This window comes from Tyto alba, unplaced genomic scaffold (genome assembly GCF_018691265.1).
Source record: "Tyto alba isolate M040663 unplaced genomic scaffold, T.alba_DEE_v4.0 Super-Scaffold_12, whole genome shotgun sequence".
NCBI lineage: Eukaryota > Metazoa > Chordata > Aves > Strigiformes > Tytonidae > Tyto > Tyto alba.
In genome coordinates this window covers 832,086-849,393 of record NW_024881274.1, presented here as the reverse complement: position 1 = coordinate 849,393, position 17,308 = coordinate 832,086, and the positions used below count along the sequence as shown (strand labels likewise).

Here is a 17,308-nt window from a genome sequence, read left to right as displayed (position 1 = left end):
GCAGCTAGACAAGGAAGTGGCCTGTCTGAAGATAGTCAAGGAGTCCAATAAGGAGTCACAAGATCTCAGACCAGAATCACTATTGGACCAAAGGGAGGGCAAGTAGTCTGTAAGGGTATAAGTGCCCAGGGATTTTTTGTTCAGGGTCCCGCTCTGGAGGCACCCAGTTCAAGCTAATTCCGCCCCTGTACCACTCTACTAAGTAATTTTATAGGATTCGATGCCTGAGACTTTGCTTTGGAAAGCCTAGGGTTTGAACTACGGAGCGAAATAACACCGGACGCCTGGATGGCAGGTGCCTTCTTTAACATCAAGGTTTGAGATTTCTTACCTGAGGCTGAGGGATCTTTCCTTCCCCAAGGCAGGGAGACCCCTTACTTGCAACAGATCCTCGGTAAGTGACTGATAGCATGTCAGATGAATGTCTGTTGAAATCCAGGTAGCTAGTTCCATTAGCCATAAAGTGTTGACCAAGTCTGCGACTAACTCTGGATCCAGCCCCACCAAGACACCTCTCTGAGAAGGAGTTAAAAAAACAAGGGAGACCATTCTGAAACTCCAGACTTAATGGGAGGGTCTCCCTTACTCTTTGGCATCTCCGGCCTCTCTGTAAACCATTCTAAACTGATTCTAAATCGATTTGCCTTTGTATCTTTGTTCCATGCAGTAAGTAATAGAGTGAATCTTGCCATTGAACTCTGTTAAGTTGCACTTCTACAGATTCAGGTTAAAATCACTGTTGCTAATACCTTTGATGGTGATGCTTGAAGCGGTTTAAAACACTTATCTGCAACAGCTGGGAAGAAGGTTTAAAACCATGGGCAGCTTTAAAGCCCATGGTGAGCACAGAGATTTTGGCAAGATTCCATGCAGGTGTGCATGGGCAACCGTGTGTCTGCCTGTGCTTGTGTGACCCTCAGGAGGGCATGTGCAGGTCATAGCAAGGGGACTCTTGCTCGGTGTGTTCACAAGCTGCACAGAGTAGCGGGTTCACGTTGACATAAGGAACAGTGGCTGGAACTGGAAGCTACAGCCGCATGGTGCTAGCTTTGACCTGGCAGAGAGGTGCCTGGAAAGCGAGCACTGAAATGCATTCTCTGCCTCCTGCACCCTCCATTTCTTGCTTTGTGTGCACAGAGAGAGAGAATGCAAGGACCTCACAATAAATCTGCATTGGACTATAGGGACACGGGTCCAGACGTTGCTCTGCTGTGAGGTGTAGGATAGTTGGACCAACCCAACTTAGAGCTAGCGTAGCTGAGGGCTGGCCCTTTGTCTGGCTTGCTGAGAACACATTGGTTGACATTCTGAGTGTGCCGCACTGTGAGGAGCATAAGAAGGCTCTGACATGGTGGGAATTTTCCAGCCAAGGGTCTACGTTCCAGTCTCAGCTGAGCTGCTCCTCAGAGCTGCTGACTACCTTGGCTCCTGCGCTTTGAGCTTGCCCAGGAAGGAATTGCCCCACTGTGCTCTACAAACAAGGCCCTTCTGCCCTTTTTGTTGGGGTCATTTTTACTTTTGAGCCCTTCCTCTTCTCTTCCCCAGGCACTTCCTGGGCACTCCCTCTTGTGATTCTCCTGACGTTTCTTGGACTGGAGCCCCTCTGGTGGCAATCCACCTCCCATTTCTGTTCCTCCAAATTGCTCTTACAGTGAGCCGGATGTGAGTCCACCACAATGCCATCCAGCTTCTCCACCTCCCCTGTCAGGAAGGGGAGGTAATTTGGATCCAGTGTGTCCAAAACATCCTGTCCAATTTCCTGTGTGCGAGGATGAGGTTTTTCCTCAAAAATACACAACCATCTGTTTGAGTGCCTGTTCTCGATGTGGTAGCATGTTGCTAATGTGGCATTTGATTGTGCTTCTGGGATTAGGTGGAGTGACTGCTCAATCATCTGTGAATGTTGTTGAGCACGAGCTCTATATTTTTGCAAGCTGCCTAGGAGAAACACGGTTGTTAGTCCGGCTTTTCTCTTGCGCTTCTTCTGGAGACTTGCGCAGGAAAATGGTGCTCGCTCTGGGATGATCAGATGGATTAGATTCCAAGGCTAAATTGCCTGGGAAAACCTGGTTGCTGATATGCTGGTGGTGGGGGCTTGAGCAGTATCACGGACTCTGGCAACTCTATCAGGCAGAAATCGAAACCCCCTTATTGCCGATACAATAGCATTTATAATTCTTCCTAGCAACTGATCACTCATAAACAGAAGGCTTGATTGGTTACATGCATTCTTCACACACTGTTCACGCGCTTAAGACTAACCTTTGATTATTTATTACCCCCTGTCCATAATACTTCCAACAACTCATTGACTACAAATTAGTTACTGCTATCCTAAAGCCTATTGGTTAATTAATCTTACAAGTACAAACACAATCTTCTATACACTTTTAGCTCAAGGTAGAAAACTTTCCACTGTTTAAGAAATGGCCAGATGTTTCCCATCAACCGTAGCCTGGCATGTTTTCTTCAGGCAGATCTCAGCATCCTTATCTTGTTTTTCTACATTCCCGCTTACTGCTCCCAAGGCTTCTGGCCAAAGAAAGTCAAAATGTTCTCATCATTCACCAGCTGTACAGCACTCTCTTCTTCTTTTCTTCTTCCTCTTTTCACATCCCTTTTGCGATGTACCTGAAGTGTTGCTCTTGTCCGATGTGTCCATTGTCCTCCAAAAACGATCCCACAGGGACTTCCACTGCTGGGATGTGAGTGCCCAGACTCAACCTCCACCAATCCTGAACAGCTGCCTGCTGCCACCTCCTTGCACGCGTCAAGGGTGATCGAAGGGCTGGAGTACCTGTCCTATGAGGAAAGACTGATGGAGTTAAGTCCTTTCTCCCTGGAGAACAAAAGGCTCAGGGGAACCTCAGCACAGTGGTCCCCTATTGAAAGATCTGCTGCAAAGAGGACGGAGGCTCTCTGATCACAGGAAGCCTTGGGGAGCAGGCAAGGGGCAAGGAGAGATCTCCAGCAGCCAGGGACTGCAGTGCTGCGAAGGACCTGGCCTGCGTGTGAGAAGCAGTGGTGGCATGAGCAGAGCTGAGAGAACTTGGAGAGTCAGGTGAGCTGAGTAGGGGCAGGATGTGGCTAAACCACCATTTCTACAGCCATAGTGGTGTGATTTTCCCTATCGCTCAAGGGTTAGACATCCTCCTTGAGAGGGCATTTGACAACTCCTTCTCAGCTAGAGATGTCCTCACATACATTAGCAAGAATTACAAAATGCTTAAAGCTCTCTAGTAGCCTGGTCATCTTCCTAGGCGTTCTTGGACCAGCCTTGTCCCCTCTCTATGGAGCAATGCCTCACTGCTGTACTCCCACAAATGCAGAGACCTGAGCTTCTGGGACAAGCAGACTCCCCACCGCCTCCAATTGCTGATTCTGGGACATCAGAATTGATGCTGTGCAGACTAAGCCCCCTCCATTTTGACATAGCATACATGTGTACAGTATCTTGTAATCCCCATAAGAGAGGAAGTTCTGCTCCATCCACACACCGTGGGTCATTTTTTACACATCCCAAAACCATCATTAATGCACACAGGTGGTGCAAACTGTCCTTATAATGTATAGCATTGTCCTGGTTTGGGCTGGAATAGAGTTAATGTTTCTTTTTGGTAACTAGAGTAGTGCTGTGTTTTGGATTCAGCATTGGGTGTGGTATGAGAAGAATGCTGATAGCACACTGATGTTTTCAGCTGCTGCTGAGATTTCAGGGACTCTTCGACTCCCCATGTCCCGCTCGTGTGCAAGTGCACGAGAAGCAGGGAGGGAGCACGGCCAGAGCACCAGACCCAAATTGGCCAATGAAATATTCCATATCATGTAACGTCATGCTCACTATATAGAGGAGGGGGTGATCGGCAAGCAGGGGGGGGCGGACTCTCGCTTCCGGGACTGCGATTGCGGGATCTTGGTATTTTGGGATTGCTGGCTGCGAACAGGCTGGGTATTGGTCAGCAGGTGGTGAGCAATTGCATTGGGCGTTGCCCATTTATATTTTCTGTTGCTGTCATTGTTTTCTTTTCGTCACCATTATTAAACTGTTTCTACCTCAACCTGTGAGTCTCCCTTTACCCCTCCAATTCCCTCCCCCTTTGCCAGGTGGTAGGGAGGGTGGGTGAGCGGCTGCGGGGTGGTTGGCTGCTGACCAGGCTCCAACCACGACAAGCACAAATGTGACCTTTTCTCAGAAAGGAAAATGAAGCAAGCAAAAATAAGTGATGCAAAAGAAATCAGTTGCTCACCACCAACTGACTGATGCTCAGCCAGTCTGCAAGCAATGGCAGCCCCCACCAACTTCACCCCCCAGTTTTATTGCAGAGTCTGACGTCAATATGGTATGGAATCCCCTTTGGTCAGCTGGGGACAGCTGTCCCAGCTCTGACCCTTCCCAGTTTCTTCTGCACCCTTGGCCTACTTGCTGGCGGGCAGTCTAAGGAGCAGAAAAGGCCATGATGCCGGGTAAGCACTGATCAGCAACAACTAAAATATCCCTATATTATCAACACTATTTTCAGCACAAATCAAAACACAGCCCCACACAGACTACTAGGAAGAACTTAACTCTATCCCAGGCAAAACCAGTACACTCACTGACTTCCCTTTCCAGCTTGACCCCAGACATCTGAAAGACAAGAGCCTGAGCCAGAACAGAAGCAGGACAACTTAAAACTTCTGTGAACACTTGCAGACCTATGATTGTATTGGCATTTTGGAAAAGCTGGGACAACTCTCATGTCTGGAGTGTGTCGTAGCTCTGCAAAACAGAAGGCAAAGTTGCAGCCCTACACTCCATAAGAGCAGATTTTTTCCCCGCAGGAAATTACAAGTCCTGGCCATAACTCAGGCCTTGACCTCCTTTGGAGCCTGTACCAACCTTCTGCTAGTTTGGTGATGGGGCATTGAGTACATCCACCTCACCACGTACACAAGCACAAAAGCCATTTGACATCATTGCCCACCATCCTCGGAGGGGAAAAGTAGTGGGAGAAGGAGACTGCTCCTGATGGCGCAGATAGAAAGCAGGAAAAAAGCGTGTAAATGACAAACACTCATGGCGCTCCTGATTACCATAGTTTTGCAAAAGCAAAGAGACTTTGCCTGACTTCCAGACACCCAGCCAGCTGCTTGCTCACTCCCTCTCCCTCCTCAACAGGACGGTAGGAGAAAGTAAGGTGTCGTGGTTTGGGCCTGGTCGGCAGCCAACCACCACACAGCAGCTTTCTCTCTCCCTTCTCTTCTGGCAATGAGAAGGGACAGAAAGCCAGGCTTGGGGTTCAAGATAGGATTGGGATGGGGAAAAAATCCCCCCCTTTATGGTCACAAGCAAAAGGCAGACTCGTTAGGGGAAGAAAAAATAGTACATACATTTAATGCAGACACTAACAACACGTAACAGAGTAGGACAGTGAGAAGCATTGTCACATCTTGATAACACCTTCCCCCCGCCCCTCCCTTCTTCCCTGGGCTCAGTTCTGCTCCCGGTATCTCTACCACCTCCCCCAGCAGCGCAGGGTCAGGGAATGTGGGTTGCAGTCAGTGCTGCCACTTCCTTTATCTTCGGTGAGGGAGTTTCTGGAACTTCTTCCCCCTGCTACATCGTGGTCCCTCTCCCACAGCAGATGGTCCTCCACAAACTTTCCCCAACATGAGTTACTCCCATGGGCTGCAGTGTTCCCCACACTGCTCCATCGTGGGTCACTAACTTTCTCCGACTGGATCCTCTCCCACGGCTGCAGCCCTTCCCGAGCTGCTTCGGCGTGGGACACCCCCGCATGCTACAATCCTCCCAGTGCTGAATTACAGAAGTGGGGTCTAACTTTTCCCACAAGACCCCATCCTTCTTTTGGCACAGCACCTTGATTATTCCAGGCAGATGCCACGGGCCATAAATCAGTGTCTGCTCTACCATAGAACTTCATGGGTGGCAGATGGGGGCCGCCCTGCCGTCTCACCACAGGATACAGGGGGGTCTCTGCTCTGGCACACCTCCCACCTCCTTTCTATCTCCGTTCCTCCACTGAACTTGGTGTTCACGCAGCTGCTGCAGCTCCTCCTCACAAGTCTGATGGCACGTCACCACGTCCCTTCTTAAATACGTTATCGTAGAGGCTCAGATGATTGGCTCAGGTTTCCAAACAGAAGTGGAGCTGGCTTGGAGCTGGGAGATCTTCGAGAAGCTTCTCACAGGGGGCCTCCCACATAGCCCCTTCTCCTGCCACCAAAAATACTCCACCGCTCACTCAACCCAGGACATAAGTTGAAAAAGATAATGGGTCAATGTAAAGACAGGGGGATAACTTAACAGTTACCAACACAGGAAAAACAGGCTAGACTTGGGGAAATTTCCTTTAACCTATTACCAATGAAAAATAGAGAAGCACTTCATAAGAGCAGGTTTTTGCCCCTCAGGAAACTACGAGGCAGATTCCTTTGGGAAAGTGCCCTGAGGGTTCAAAGTGGCCTAGGGAGATCATGAAATACAGCAGTTAAGATATGATGATAATAACACTAAGGAAATCACAATAATTAATTCAATCCATTTCACTGCCTAAAGAATCTACCAAGGACTTTAGATGGCTGTATTTTTGGAAGATTTATTCCAACTCTTTAAATGCAACAAATTATACGATTTTCCAAAGTTACATCTGTTCCTTAATGAAGACTGGACTGATTCCAAAATACCTTCACTCCACCTCCAAAGCTTCTTCACATACACAACTTCCTTCGTAACTCCCTCTATTTCCTCCAACTTAAGCTCTTCTATTTCCTCCAACATTAAGCAGCACAGGGGATGTGCATTGTGGGGTTGCGGTCAGTACACAAGTCTCTTTCTGCACAAAGATGGACTTTGCCTGAGTTGATCCTGAACAAGCATCAAGGTGTAGGTGGTCTCTTCTAAATCACAAGTCCCTGCCTTCCCAGACAGAGTTGCTAGGCCATCAGAATTTGTGATTTTATGGGGGCTACATAAGTCCTCTTGCATGAACATCAAAGAAGATTGACACAGTGCTGTTTGACTCACCCTGTGGCACCCAGGGTCTGTCCTATATCTCACCGCCGAGCAACACCTGGAACCCAGTGCGTTTGGACCAATATCCTTTTGGTGCAAAGTCTCGTCCACTGCCTCGCTCTGCATGGGGCTGGAGACATGCAGAAGTGCATCTGGCATTGTCAAGTACATGAGAAGCCTGTGCCCCGTCCCAGTCACCAGCAACACTACATCATAAGGGCATTGATTCAGGGACAACATCCTGCGTAAGCGGGCATACTTTCTTGGCCTTCCTCCATCTATGTAGAGCAAGAACTGGCGGACACAGGAGGCAGAGAATGTGCTTCAGTTCTCTGGGCACCTCTCTGCCAGATCGAAGGCGCCGCTCTCCAACTGCAGATGGACTCCCCCTGGCATAGGCAACCTGCTACTCTGCGGTGCTCAGGGACACAACAAGGGAGAGTGCCCAGGCTATGACCTGCACATGCCCTCACGATGAGGGTCACACAAGTACAGAGGGACATACGTGTGCTCACACATGCCTGCATGGAGCCATGCAAAACTTTGGATGCTCACATAAAGCCAGGAAACCATTGGCAGCTGCGGAACGTGTTGGGGAGACGCTGGGGACCACACTGGCAGAACATGACTCAATTACCCCGGGAAGAGAGCGGGCCCCACTCATGCTCCTGCTGGACTTAAGTGCAGCAAATTTTTCCTCAGTGTACTGTTAGTGTTGCAACAGTGTCAAAGCAATCCAGCAGAAGCCCACCTGTGTACAAGAGTGATAGACCTTAAGAGAGGGATGGGAGCAGGAGGACAAAAATCATTTAGTGTGTCCTCTCTCATGGCGGTCCTTGGGCACACTCCGACATGGAGCACAAGAGTGGTGCCCATTTCCTGACAACTTTGCCACAAACAAGAGCACACGAATGACACAGGTGCATATCACCTGACTGCACAGCATGCTACTAGCACTTGAGTCGAGTCTTCCGCCTGCGCTGAGGCCCCGGAAACCATTGGGCCTCTCATCCCAGCACTTACAGAAGCCTTCATATGGGAAAGCGCATGACAGAAGCCAGGAAATGAAAAGGCCGCAGTGCAGGAAGCCAGAACACAGCCCATGCCATTAGCTGGGATGGTTTGCATTTGGCATGAGCTTGTCTGAAAATTATTACTTCCACAGAGCGTGCCTCTGGGCCTGAGGCAGTGCAGGACGACTATAAAAGACAGCCCAGCTCTCTCCTCTCTCATCCACTTCTCTCACCTCCTTCTCCTTGGGAACCAGGTGAGTGTGAAGCCTCTTCTGCTCCTCCTTCAAGATCAGGTCTTTCCTCCGTGTATGTCTCAGGTGACACAGGCTGTCCTAGGCCAGAGCTGGGAGCTGCTTCTCATGGGGGAGGGAAGCGGTGAGAAGTTGTTCTGCAGAGAGAGCCTGGGACTGAGTGGAGGTGGCTCCGGGGTTTTGAGCTGGGCAGCGTACGCTGGGCTCGGGGGTGCTTCGGCTCCACTGTGGTTGGGTGCGTTGCTGCTTCTCACGTGCCTCTGTTTTCTGCTCCCCACTGCCCTGTCCCCCAGGTGCACCTCCGGCCCCAAGACATGTCCTGCTGCAGCCCGTGCCTGCCCTGCGTGCCCTGCTGCCAGCCCTGCGGCCCGACCCCGCTGGCCAACAGCTGCAATGAGCCCTGTGTCAGGCAGTGCCAGAGCTCCACTGTCGCCATCCAGCCCTCCGCCGTGGTGGTGACCCTGCCTGGCCCCATCCTCAGCTCCTTCCCACAGAACACCGTTGTGGGCTCCTCCACCTCCGCCGCCGTTGGCAGCATCCTCAGCTGTGACGGAGTCCCCATCAACTCGGGGGGCTTTGACCTCTCCTGCATCACCAGCCGCTACTGTGGCAGAAGGTGCCCCCCCTGCTAAAGCTGCTGGCAGCGTCCTTGGGCACAACCCTCTGAGACTTCAGAACATGCTGCTGGAATAGAGAGCCAATGGCCTTGCATTAAGAGCTTTAGGACATTGTTTCCTTCTTGCACTCTCTTCTCTCTCTCTTTCCTTTGCTGTCACTGTCTCCCAACGCCTGCCTAGTGGGGACCTATTGGCCTCCCTCCTTTTGTGGGACAGGCAGACAGACATTCCGCAGAAGTTCCAACACACCATGTTGGCTGGTATTGGGTTTGCCGTTGAGAAACCTCCTTTATTTCTTTAGACTCATTAAAGTTGTGCTGCATCCAAACCTGGGCCTCCGAGTCCTCTTTCCATCTGAGGTGACGCTTTCAATCCTCTTTTCCATGGAGTTGAGGAAGACATCCATAGCTACTCCATAGCCAATGGCCTTGAGTGACAACATGTCTCCAAAGGGTGGCAGGAGTGGGGATGTAGAGAAAATCAGACCTGGGGAAAGGCACATAAACTCATCTCCCCCTTCCCTTTCCCTCCATTACGTGATCTGGGTTCCCTGGCCAGAGTACATGAGCAGAGGCAGGTGAGACCGGTACCTCATACAGTCCTTCAGCGCCCAGCAGGGACCAGCTGCTGTCCAGACAGGGTTGAGGTAATTCACAAGTTAGTACTGGGATCAGCCATGCTCAGGCTGTGCAATGGACTCCCCACTCCCCATAAATGAAAGACCCCCAAAAGAATCCCGTGGCTTGTTTCAGGTGTCCATCTTCCCTGTGCAATCAACTCGTGGCTTCACTATTAATGCCAAGATTTAGGTACGCTTTTCAGTGATACTTGAAAACTTCTTTTTAGACCTTGGCATTCAGCCCCGGGTAATACTCTAAATCCTGGCCTTCCTTGGGTGTCTGTGGTCTCTTGAGTGCAGAAAAGGAACTCCTGTAGGCATTTCTGAGCTCAAAATTATGGCCCATACACAAAGCACCCCGTGAACTATGGGAAGTTCCACCCATGCTCCTTCTGCCCACATCTCTGGGCTTAGACACCACCTTCCTAATTCTCACTGGGCACATTCTTGTTTTGCCCAGGGACCAAGGCTTCATCACCTCCTAACGAAACCTGCTTCTCAAGCACCAGGGTCAGTTGCCAGTATCCACGTTTCTCCACTGTGTGTGTGACCCCTACAGGCAGCCCCATGGCTCAAGCATCGCTTGTGGCCCCAGAACACGGTGGTACATGACAGGTACCAACCCAACTACAGCACAAACGCTGGGGATGACCCTGCCTGCACTCATCTTCCCTTGCTCCGCAAGTCCTCTGAGGCAGGGACAGCCCAAGCCCTGCTCACACCACCACTGCTCTTCACATGCAGGCCCTTCCCAGCACTGCAGTCTTTGCCAGTCCCTGCCTGCAGTATAGGCCTCACTCAGTGATCGAGTCTAAGAAAGGAAAAGGCTATTAGCCATGCTGTATCCCATTTTCTCTGAAAAATATGTTAGTCTTGACTGCAATACACCTTTTCAGGGAAGAGATCTTTCCTAATATCCAATCTAAACCTCCCCTGGCACAGCTTGAGGCTGGTTCTTCTCATCTTATCACTTGTTACTTGGGAAAAGAGACCAACACCCACCTGCTACAACCTCCTTTCAGGTAGCTGTAGAGAGCAACAAGGTCTCCCCTGAGCCTCCTTTCCTCCAGACTAAGCAATCCCTTTTGCCTCAATAATGTAGACCGTGGTTGGAGAGGTCATCAAGTGTGATTCGGAAGAGGAGAGAACACTGCCAATGTCTTTGCCCAGGGGAGATAAAGTATGGTGAGACACCCAGTAAGCTGAGCATCCTTCTAGAGCAATGAGTTCATCTCTGACAACATGAAATTAATGTACCATATTGTCAAGTAAAGGACTCAACCCTGTCGCTTTGTCTTCAGAGGAACCAGGCTGACATGGGTAGGAGAAATTATCTTGGCTAGAACCCAGAACCACCTCTTCCTCACCATGCTCTGATGGAGCTGCAGTAGCCTATGGGGCTGTTGTGTTTCCAGGGAGCAGGGACTCCAATCTGTTTGATACCAGTACTAACTTGTGAATTACCTCAGCCCTGTTGTCTGGACAGCAGCTGGGCCCTGCCGGGTGTTGAAGGACTGTATGAGGTACCGGCCTCACCTGCTTGTGCCCGTGTGCGCTGGCCATGGAACACAGATCAAGTAATGGAGTGGAGGGATTGGGGGGAGCTAAGACTGTGGGCTGTCCTCAGGCATCACTCTTTCCCCAGCACCACTCCTGCCGCCCCTTGGAGCCAACATCTATTTGAACCTCCTTTCCCAGCAGAAGTGCATCCGGGGCGAGAGGAAGGCTGTTCTCCGAGAGCCGGAGGGGCTGCTGACCTCATCCATTGGCCTCCCGCAGCTGTGAGAGAAAAGAGAGCTGGGCTGTCTTTATATTTGCCCTGCACTGCCTCAAGCCCAGAGGCATGCTCTGTGGAAGTAATAATTTTCAGACAAGCTCATGCCAAATGCAGCCCATCCCAGCTAATGGCATGGGCTGTGTCCTGGCTTCCTGCACTGCTGCCTTTTCATTTCCTGGCTTCTGTCACGCGCTTTCCCATATGAAGTCTTCTGTAAGAGCTGGGATGAGAGGCCCAATGGTTTCCGGGGCAGAAATACATCAGCGCAGGCGGAAGACTCGACTCAAGTGCTAGTAGCATGCTGTGAAGTCAGGTGATATGCACCTGTGTCATTCGTGTGCTCTTCTTTGTGGCAAAGTTGTCAGGAAATCGGTACCTCTCTTTTTGCTCCTTGTCTGAGTGTGCCCAAGGACTCGCATGAGAAAGGACATGCCACATGATTTTTGTCCTCCTGCTCCCATCCCTCTCTGAAGGTCCATCACTGTTGCACGCACATGGGCTTCTGCTGGAAGGCTTTGACACTATTGCAACACTAACAGTACTCTGAGGATAAATTTTCTGCACTCGTGTCCACCAGGAGCATGAGTGGGGCCAGCTCTCTTCCTGGGGTAATTGAGTCATGTTCTGCCAGTGTGGTCCCCAGCATATCCCCAAAAGGGTCCGCAGCTGCCAATGGTTTCCTGGCTTTATGTGAGCATCCAAAGTTTTGCATGGCTCCATGCAGGCATGTGTGAGCACACATCTGTCCCTCTGTACTTGTGTGACCCTCATCATGAGGGCATGTGCAGGTCATAGCCTGGGCACTCTCCCTTGTTGTGTCAGTGAGCACCGCAGAGTAGCAGGTTGCCCATGCCAGGGGGAGTCCATCTGCAACTGGATAGCAGTGCCTTCGATCTGGCAGAGGTGCCCAGAGAACTGAAGTGCAGTCTCTGCCTCCTGTGCCCACCAGTTCTTGCTCTACATAGATGGAGGAAGGCCAAGAAAGCCTGCCCGCTTACGCAGGCTATTGTCCCTGTATCAATGCCCTTATGTTGTAGTGTTGCTGGTAACTGGGACGGGGCACAGGATTCTCATGTACCTGACAATTCCAGATGCACTTCTGCATGTCTTTAGACCTGTGTGCCACAGGGGGTGTCAAACAGCACTGTGTGAATTTTCTTTGCTGTTCATGCATGAGGACTTCTGTAGCCCCCATAAAAACACAGAGTCTGATGGCCTTGTAACTGTGTCTGGAAAGTCATGGACCTGTGATTTTGTGGAAACCACACACACCTTGCTGCCTGTTCAGAGGCAGGTCCGGCAAAGTCCATCTTTGCACAGAAAGAAACATGTGGACTGACTGCAACCCTTCATTCCACATCCTACTGTGCTGCTTAAGGATGGAGGAAATAGAAGAAAAGGGATTGACCAGGGAAGTTGAGCCTGTGAAAAAACGGTGGGGATGGAGTGAAGGTGTTTTTCCTTTTTTCCTGTTTCCCAGAATGCTGCTCTATTTTTCATTGGTAATAAGCTAAAGGAATATTCTCCAAGTCTAGCCTGTTTTGCCTGTGTTGGTAACTGTTAAGTAATCCCCCTGTCTTTACGTTGACCCGTAACCTTTTTCACCTTACTTTCTCATCCCATCCTGTTGAGGAGGAAGAGGGAGTGAGCAAGCAGCTGGCTGGGTGTCTGGAAGTCAGGCAAAGTCTCTTTGCTTTTACAAAATTATGGTAATCAGGAGCGCCATGAGTGTTTGTCATGTACACTCTTTTTCCTGCTTTCTATCTGAGCCATCAGAAGTAGTCTCTTTCTCCCACTACTTTTCCCCTCCGAGGATGGTGGGAGATGATGTCAAATGGCTTTTGTGCTTGTGTACGTGGTGTGGTGGATGCACTCGATGCCCCATCACCAAACTAGCAGGAGGTTGGTACAGGCTCCAAAGGAGGTCAAGGCCTGAGCTGTGGCCAGGCCAAGAACTCCTCTAGGAAACCCACAAAGGAGCAGAGGACAGTGAGTACCAGTGCATATGAGCCTGGCACACCCTGAATAGCGGGTGGATTTTCCAAGATTCATTTATCAAGGAACAAAGAAAGTTGTGGGTACAAGGAGTCTCCTGCATACCTTTCCCACTGTATGCAATTTGACTAGGAGCCAACCACTTTATCCCAGAAATGTGACAGCCTAAGGGAGCCTTCATTGAGCTCTCCCTGCTAGGCAGCATGGCTGCATGGCGGGCATCCCCCCTCGAGCTAGGATGCCTCTCACGTTTGCTCCTCGAAGCAATGAGATCTTCCTCCAACAACAGATCATTGCATGAGCCCGATGTGATCTCTCCCTGTATGGCAACTGGACTGCACGCCAGGCAACTCTCCCCCTAAGCAGGGGTGCCTCTCACTGTGAAGAGATACTAGTCAATTAGCTTAAATAGCTAAGATTTAAATAGAATGAATCAGTTATGAAGTTGTTTGATTTAGTCTGCTGTTTGCTTAGCTTTAGTCACTTTGCATGAGTAGCTAGATTTGCCAAAGCCTCGGGCCACAAGCTGTAAACTTTCACCTAGATTTACTGAATGTGCACCTAGCGAAGCAAAACAAGGCCTTCAGAGCCAGCGCAAACCAGAAGGAAAGGAGGCTACAACCGTCAACAACAGCTGCAGTTAGACAAGGAAGCGGCCTGTCTGGAGACAGTCAAGGAGTCCAATAAGGAGTCACAAGATCTCAGACCAGAATCACTATGGGACCAAAGGGAGGGCAAGTAGTCTGTAAGGGTATAAGTGCCCAGGGATTTTTTGTTCAGGGTCCCGCTCTGGAGGCACCCAGTTCAAGCTAATTCCGCTCCTGTACCACTCTACTAAATTATTTAATTTTATAGGATTCGATGCCTGAGACTTTGCTTTGGAAAGCCTAGGGATTGAACTATGGAGCGAAATAACACCGGACGCCTGGATGGCAGGTGCTTTCTTTAACACCAAGGTTTGAGATTTCTTACCTGAGGCTGAGGGATCTTTCCTTCCCCAGGGCAGGGAGACCCCTTACTTGCAACAGATCCTCGGAAAGTGACTGATAGCATGTCAGATGAATGTCTGTTGAAATCCAGGTAGCTAGTTCCATTAGCCATAAAATGTTGACCAAGTCTGCGACTATCTCTGCATCCAGCCCCACCAAGACTCCTCTCTGAGAAGGAGTTAAAAAAACAAGGGAGACCATTCTGAAACTCCAGACTTAATGGGAGGGTCTCCCTTACTCTTTGGCATCTCCGGTCTCTCTGTGAACCATTCTAAACTGATTCTAACTCGATTTGCCTTTGTATCTTTGTTCCATGCAGTAAGTAATAGAGTGAATCTTGCCATCGAACTCTGTTAAGTTGCACTTCTACAGATTCAGGTTAAAATCACTGTTGCTAATACCTTTGATGATGATGCTTGAAGCGGTTTAAAACACTTATCTGCAACAGCTGGGAAGAAGGTTTAAAACCATGGCTAGCTTTAAAGCCTGCCTAAAGCTAGTAGCAGGTTTCAAGCCATGGGCAGAGCACAGCCCACCAACGTTCTTTACCTAGCCTCCAACGTAAAGTAGACCCTGAACGCCATGTGGGAGGAAAGCTGTGAATAGAAGTTGCTGTGCTGATGGCATCTTTTCTTCAGCTCTTTCTGAGCCTGCTAGCAAAGGTCCTGCATCAGAACTGATGACAGAGAAGAAACACCTGTTCCCTTGGTCATCTCAGACTCCCTTAACATGTTTTTTTTTTTCCTCAACCATCCAGCATTCTTTGCCTCTCTTTTCCAGCCCATTCACTCTCAAGGTTTCACTGATAAGTCAGGGCAGAAGATCTTGGCTGTCTTTGTAGCCCTGAGTTTCTGAGGTTCAGGTACCAAGGCTGTTCCCCATGATCCATTGGCTTCAGGAGAGGAGGGAGGCCAGAGGACACGTGCAGACCAAGATCCTCTTCCTGTGAGGGGCTGGGGTTAGAAGCCTCATAGAAAAGGAGAAGGAGATGAGAGAGCTTCTGCCATGGCACTATTCTTCCCCTGCACTCCAGGATGAGACTTCTCTTCCAGGAGCTGCAAAGAGAGCAAGGGCTGTTGTGATATGCGCTCTCTCTCCACATGACCACGGGAGGAACTCTCAGACGCTCATCTGTGTCATCTTGCAGGCCCATGTGAATAACCTTTGTTGTCCTGGAGGTGACTCTCTGATGAGAGTTGGGGGTGTGCAATCTGCAAGATACCTCGGCCCTGTCAAACTGTGTAATGAACGGCTGGGGCTGCATGGGGCACTGTATGGGTGTGACAGAAGAACAGAGGACTAGCCCTAGCAATCCTTGCTCTTGGATCAATGCCATACTCTTTCTTTCTGGAGATGGGTGGGATGGTGAGGAGGAGGTGGTTCTTGGCTCTAGCCGTGCCATCCTCCGTCCTTGTGGCCATCTTCTCTCTCAGCCTTCTCCCACAGCACAGCTCCATCCAGAGCAAGGGGAACTGCCTTGAGTGCTTGTGGGGCTGCTGATCTCCCAGGGCCTCCTGCAGCACTTTGGTCCACCCACAAAGACAGCACAAATTGGAACCACGATGCGCAGGGCATGCTCAGAGGAGAAGGGGAATATTTCTGGGCAGAGATGCAGCAAGGGAAGGGCTGATGGTCACTGGCTGTGGAGGAGCCCGAGATCTTGTCCTCAGCTGCAAGGGACAGTGACTGAAGGAGTCCAATAGACAGTGTGTCCTGCCCTCCGGGTCCTGTAAGAATGCGAAAGGATCCACTTGCTCACGCATTTGTTCCCTCCCAGCCTATCTCCTTTCTCCTTAGGCAGCTTTGAAGAGCATCCAGAGAGGAAAGACCACACAGAGACAGAGGCTGGGATGCAGCAGAGTTTAATGAGACCAGAGAGGGAAACTAGATGTCTCTGAGGGGAGGCCACAGCAAATAGGTCACCATGGGCATCCAAGAGTCAGTGCCCCATGATCAAGAGGCAGTTTCCACAGGGCACTCCTCTGTCTGCCCCACAGAGGGAGAGGGGCAGGCAGGTCCCCCCTAGGCTGGGTTTGGTGGTCCTCATTGCCCACGGGAACAGAAAACAACAAAGGAAAAAGAGGGAAAGGAGGCAACAGAGAAAGGGAGCAAGAGGCGTTGGCCATGTTTTCAGAGAGCCCCGGCTGGCTGCTTCCAAAGACCCGACACCCATTGCAGGAGAAGCGGGGCATGCCCCAGCCCTTCTCAAAGCAATGGCGATGATCTCTGTCATTCAGTGTGGCATCATCTTCTGGGTTGCTGAGGCTCCTTGTCTGAGCTGTCACCAGTGTCTTTAGCAGGGTGGGCACCTTCTGCCGCAGTAGCGGCTGGTGATGCAGGAGAGGTCAAAGCCCCCCGAGTTGATGGGGACTCCGTCACAGCTGAGGATGCTGCCAACGGCGGCGGAGGTGGAGGAGCCCACAACGGTGTTCTGTGGGAAGGAGCTGAGGATGGGGCCGGGCAGGGTCACCACCACGGGGGAGGGCTGGATGGCGACAGTGGAGCTCTGGCACTGCCTGACACAGGGCTCATTGCAGCTGTTGGCCAGCGGGGTCGGGCCGCAGGGCCGGCATGGCAGGCACTGGTCGGAGCAGGACATGTCTCGAGGGTGGAGGTGCACCTGGGGGAGAAGCAGGAAGGAAGCACAGGGCGTCTTTATCGCTCTATGAAGAGCAGCCTGGCACAGGGACGCTCTCTCCTCACTCGTAAACCAAGAGACCCCTCAGCCCACTCTCTAAGCACACTGTCTCCCCACTTGCCTCTGTCACAACAAGAAGATCCAAACCCCACGAAAGCACAGAGCAATATCAGCTGGGGTGACTATCAAGCGGAGGTCTTGCTTTGGAAGAGGAGGAGAAGGAACTCACCTGGTTGCCAAGGAGAAGGAGGCAAGAGAAGTGGATGAGAGAGCAGGGACTGGGGCTGCCTTTTATACCTGCCCTTCCTTGCCGCAGGCCCAGAGGCACCCTTTGCAGAGGGAACAATTTTCTGACAAGCTCGTCTTGAATGCAAACCATCACAGCTAATAATAT

The 17,308-nt window shown here is 50.7% G+C and overlaps 1 protein-coding gene and 1 pseudogene across 1 annotated transcript in view; one reads left to right on the top strand and one right to left on the bottom strand.

The window, feature by feature from the left end:
* LOC116962323 (feather keratin Cos1-2-like) overlaps nucleotides 1-17,308 on the bottom strand; it is a 20,971-nt gene extending 3,663 nt beyond the window's left edge. Inside the window, exons 1-2 of the mRNA XM_042787147.1 lie at nucleotides 17,144-17,308; nucleotides 16,586-16,896 (exon numbers count right to left, since the gene is read on the bottom strand). Coding sequence (XP_042643081.1) covers nucleotides 16,586-16,896; nucleotides 17,144-17,293 — 461 coding nt within the window. The 5' untranslated portion in view covers nucleotides 17,294-17,308. The remainder of the gene's footprint in view (nucleotides 1-16,585; nucleotides 16,897-17,143) is intronic.
* Nucleotides 8,149-9,224, top strand: LOC122152811 (annotated as a pseudogene).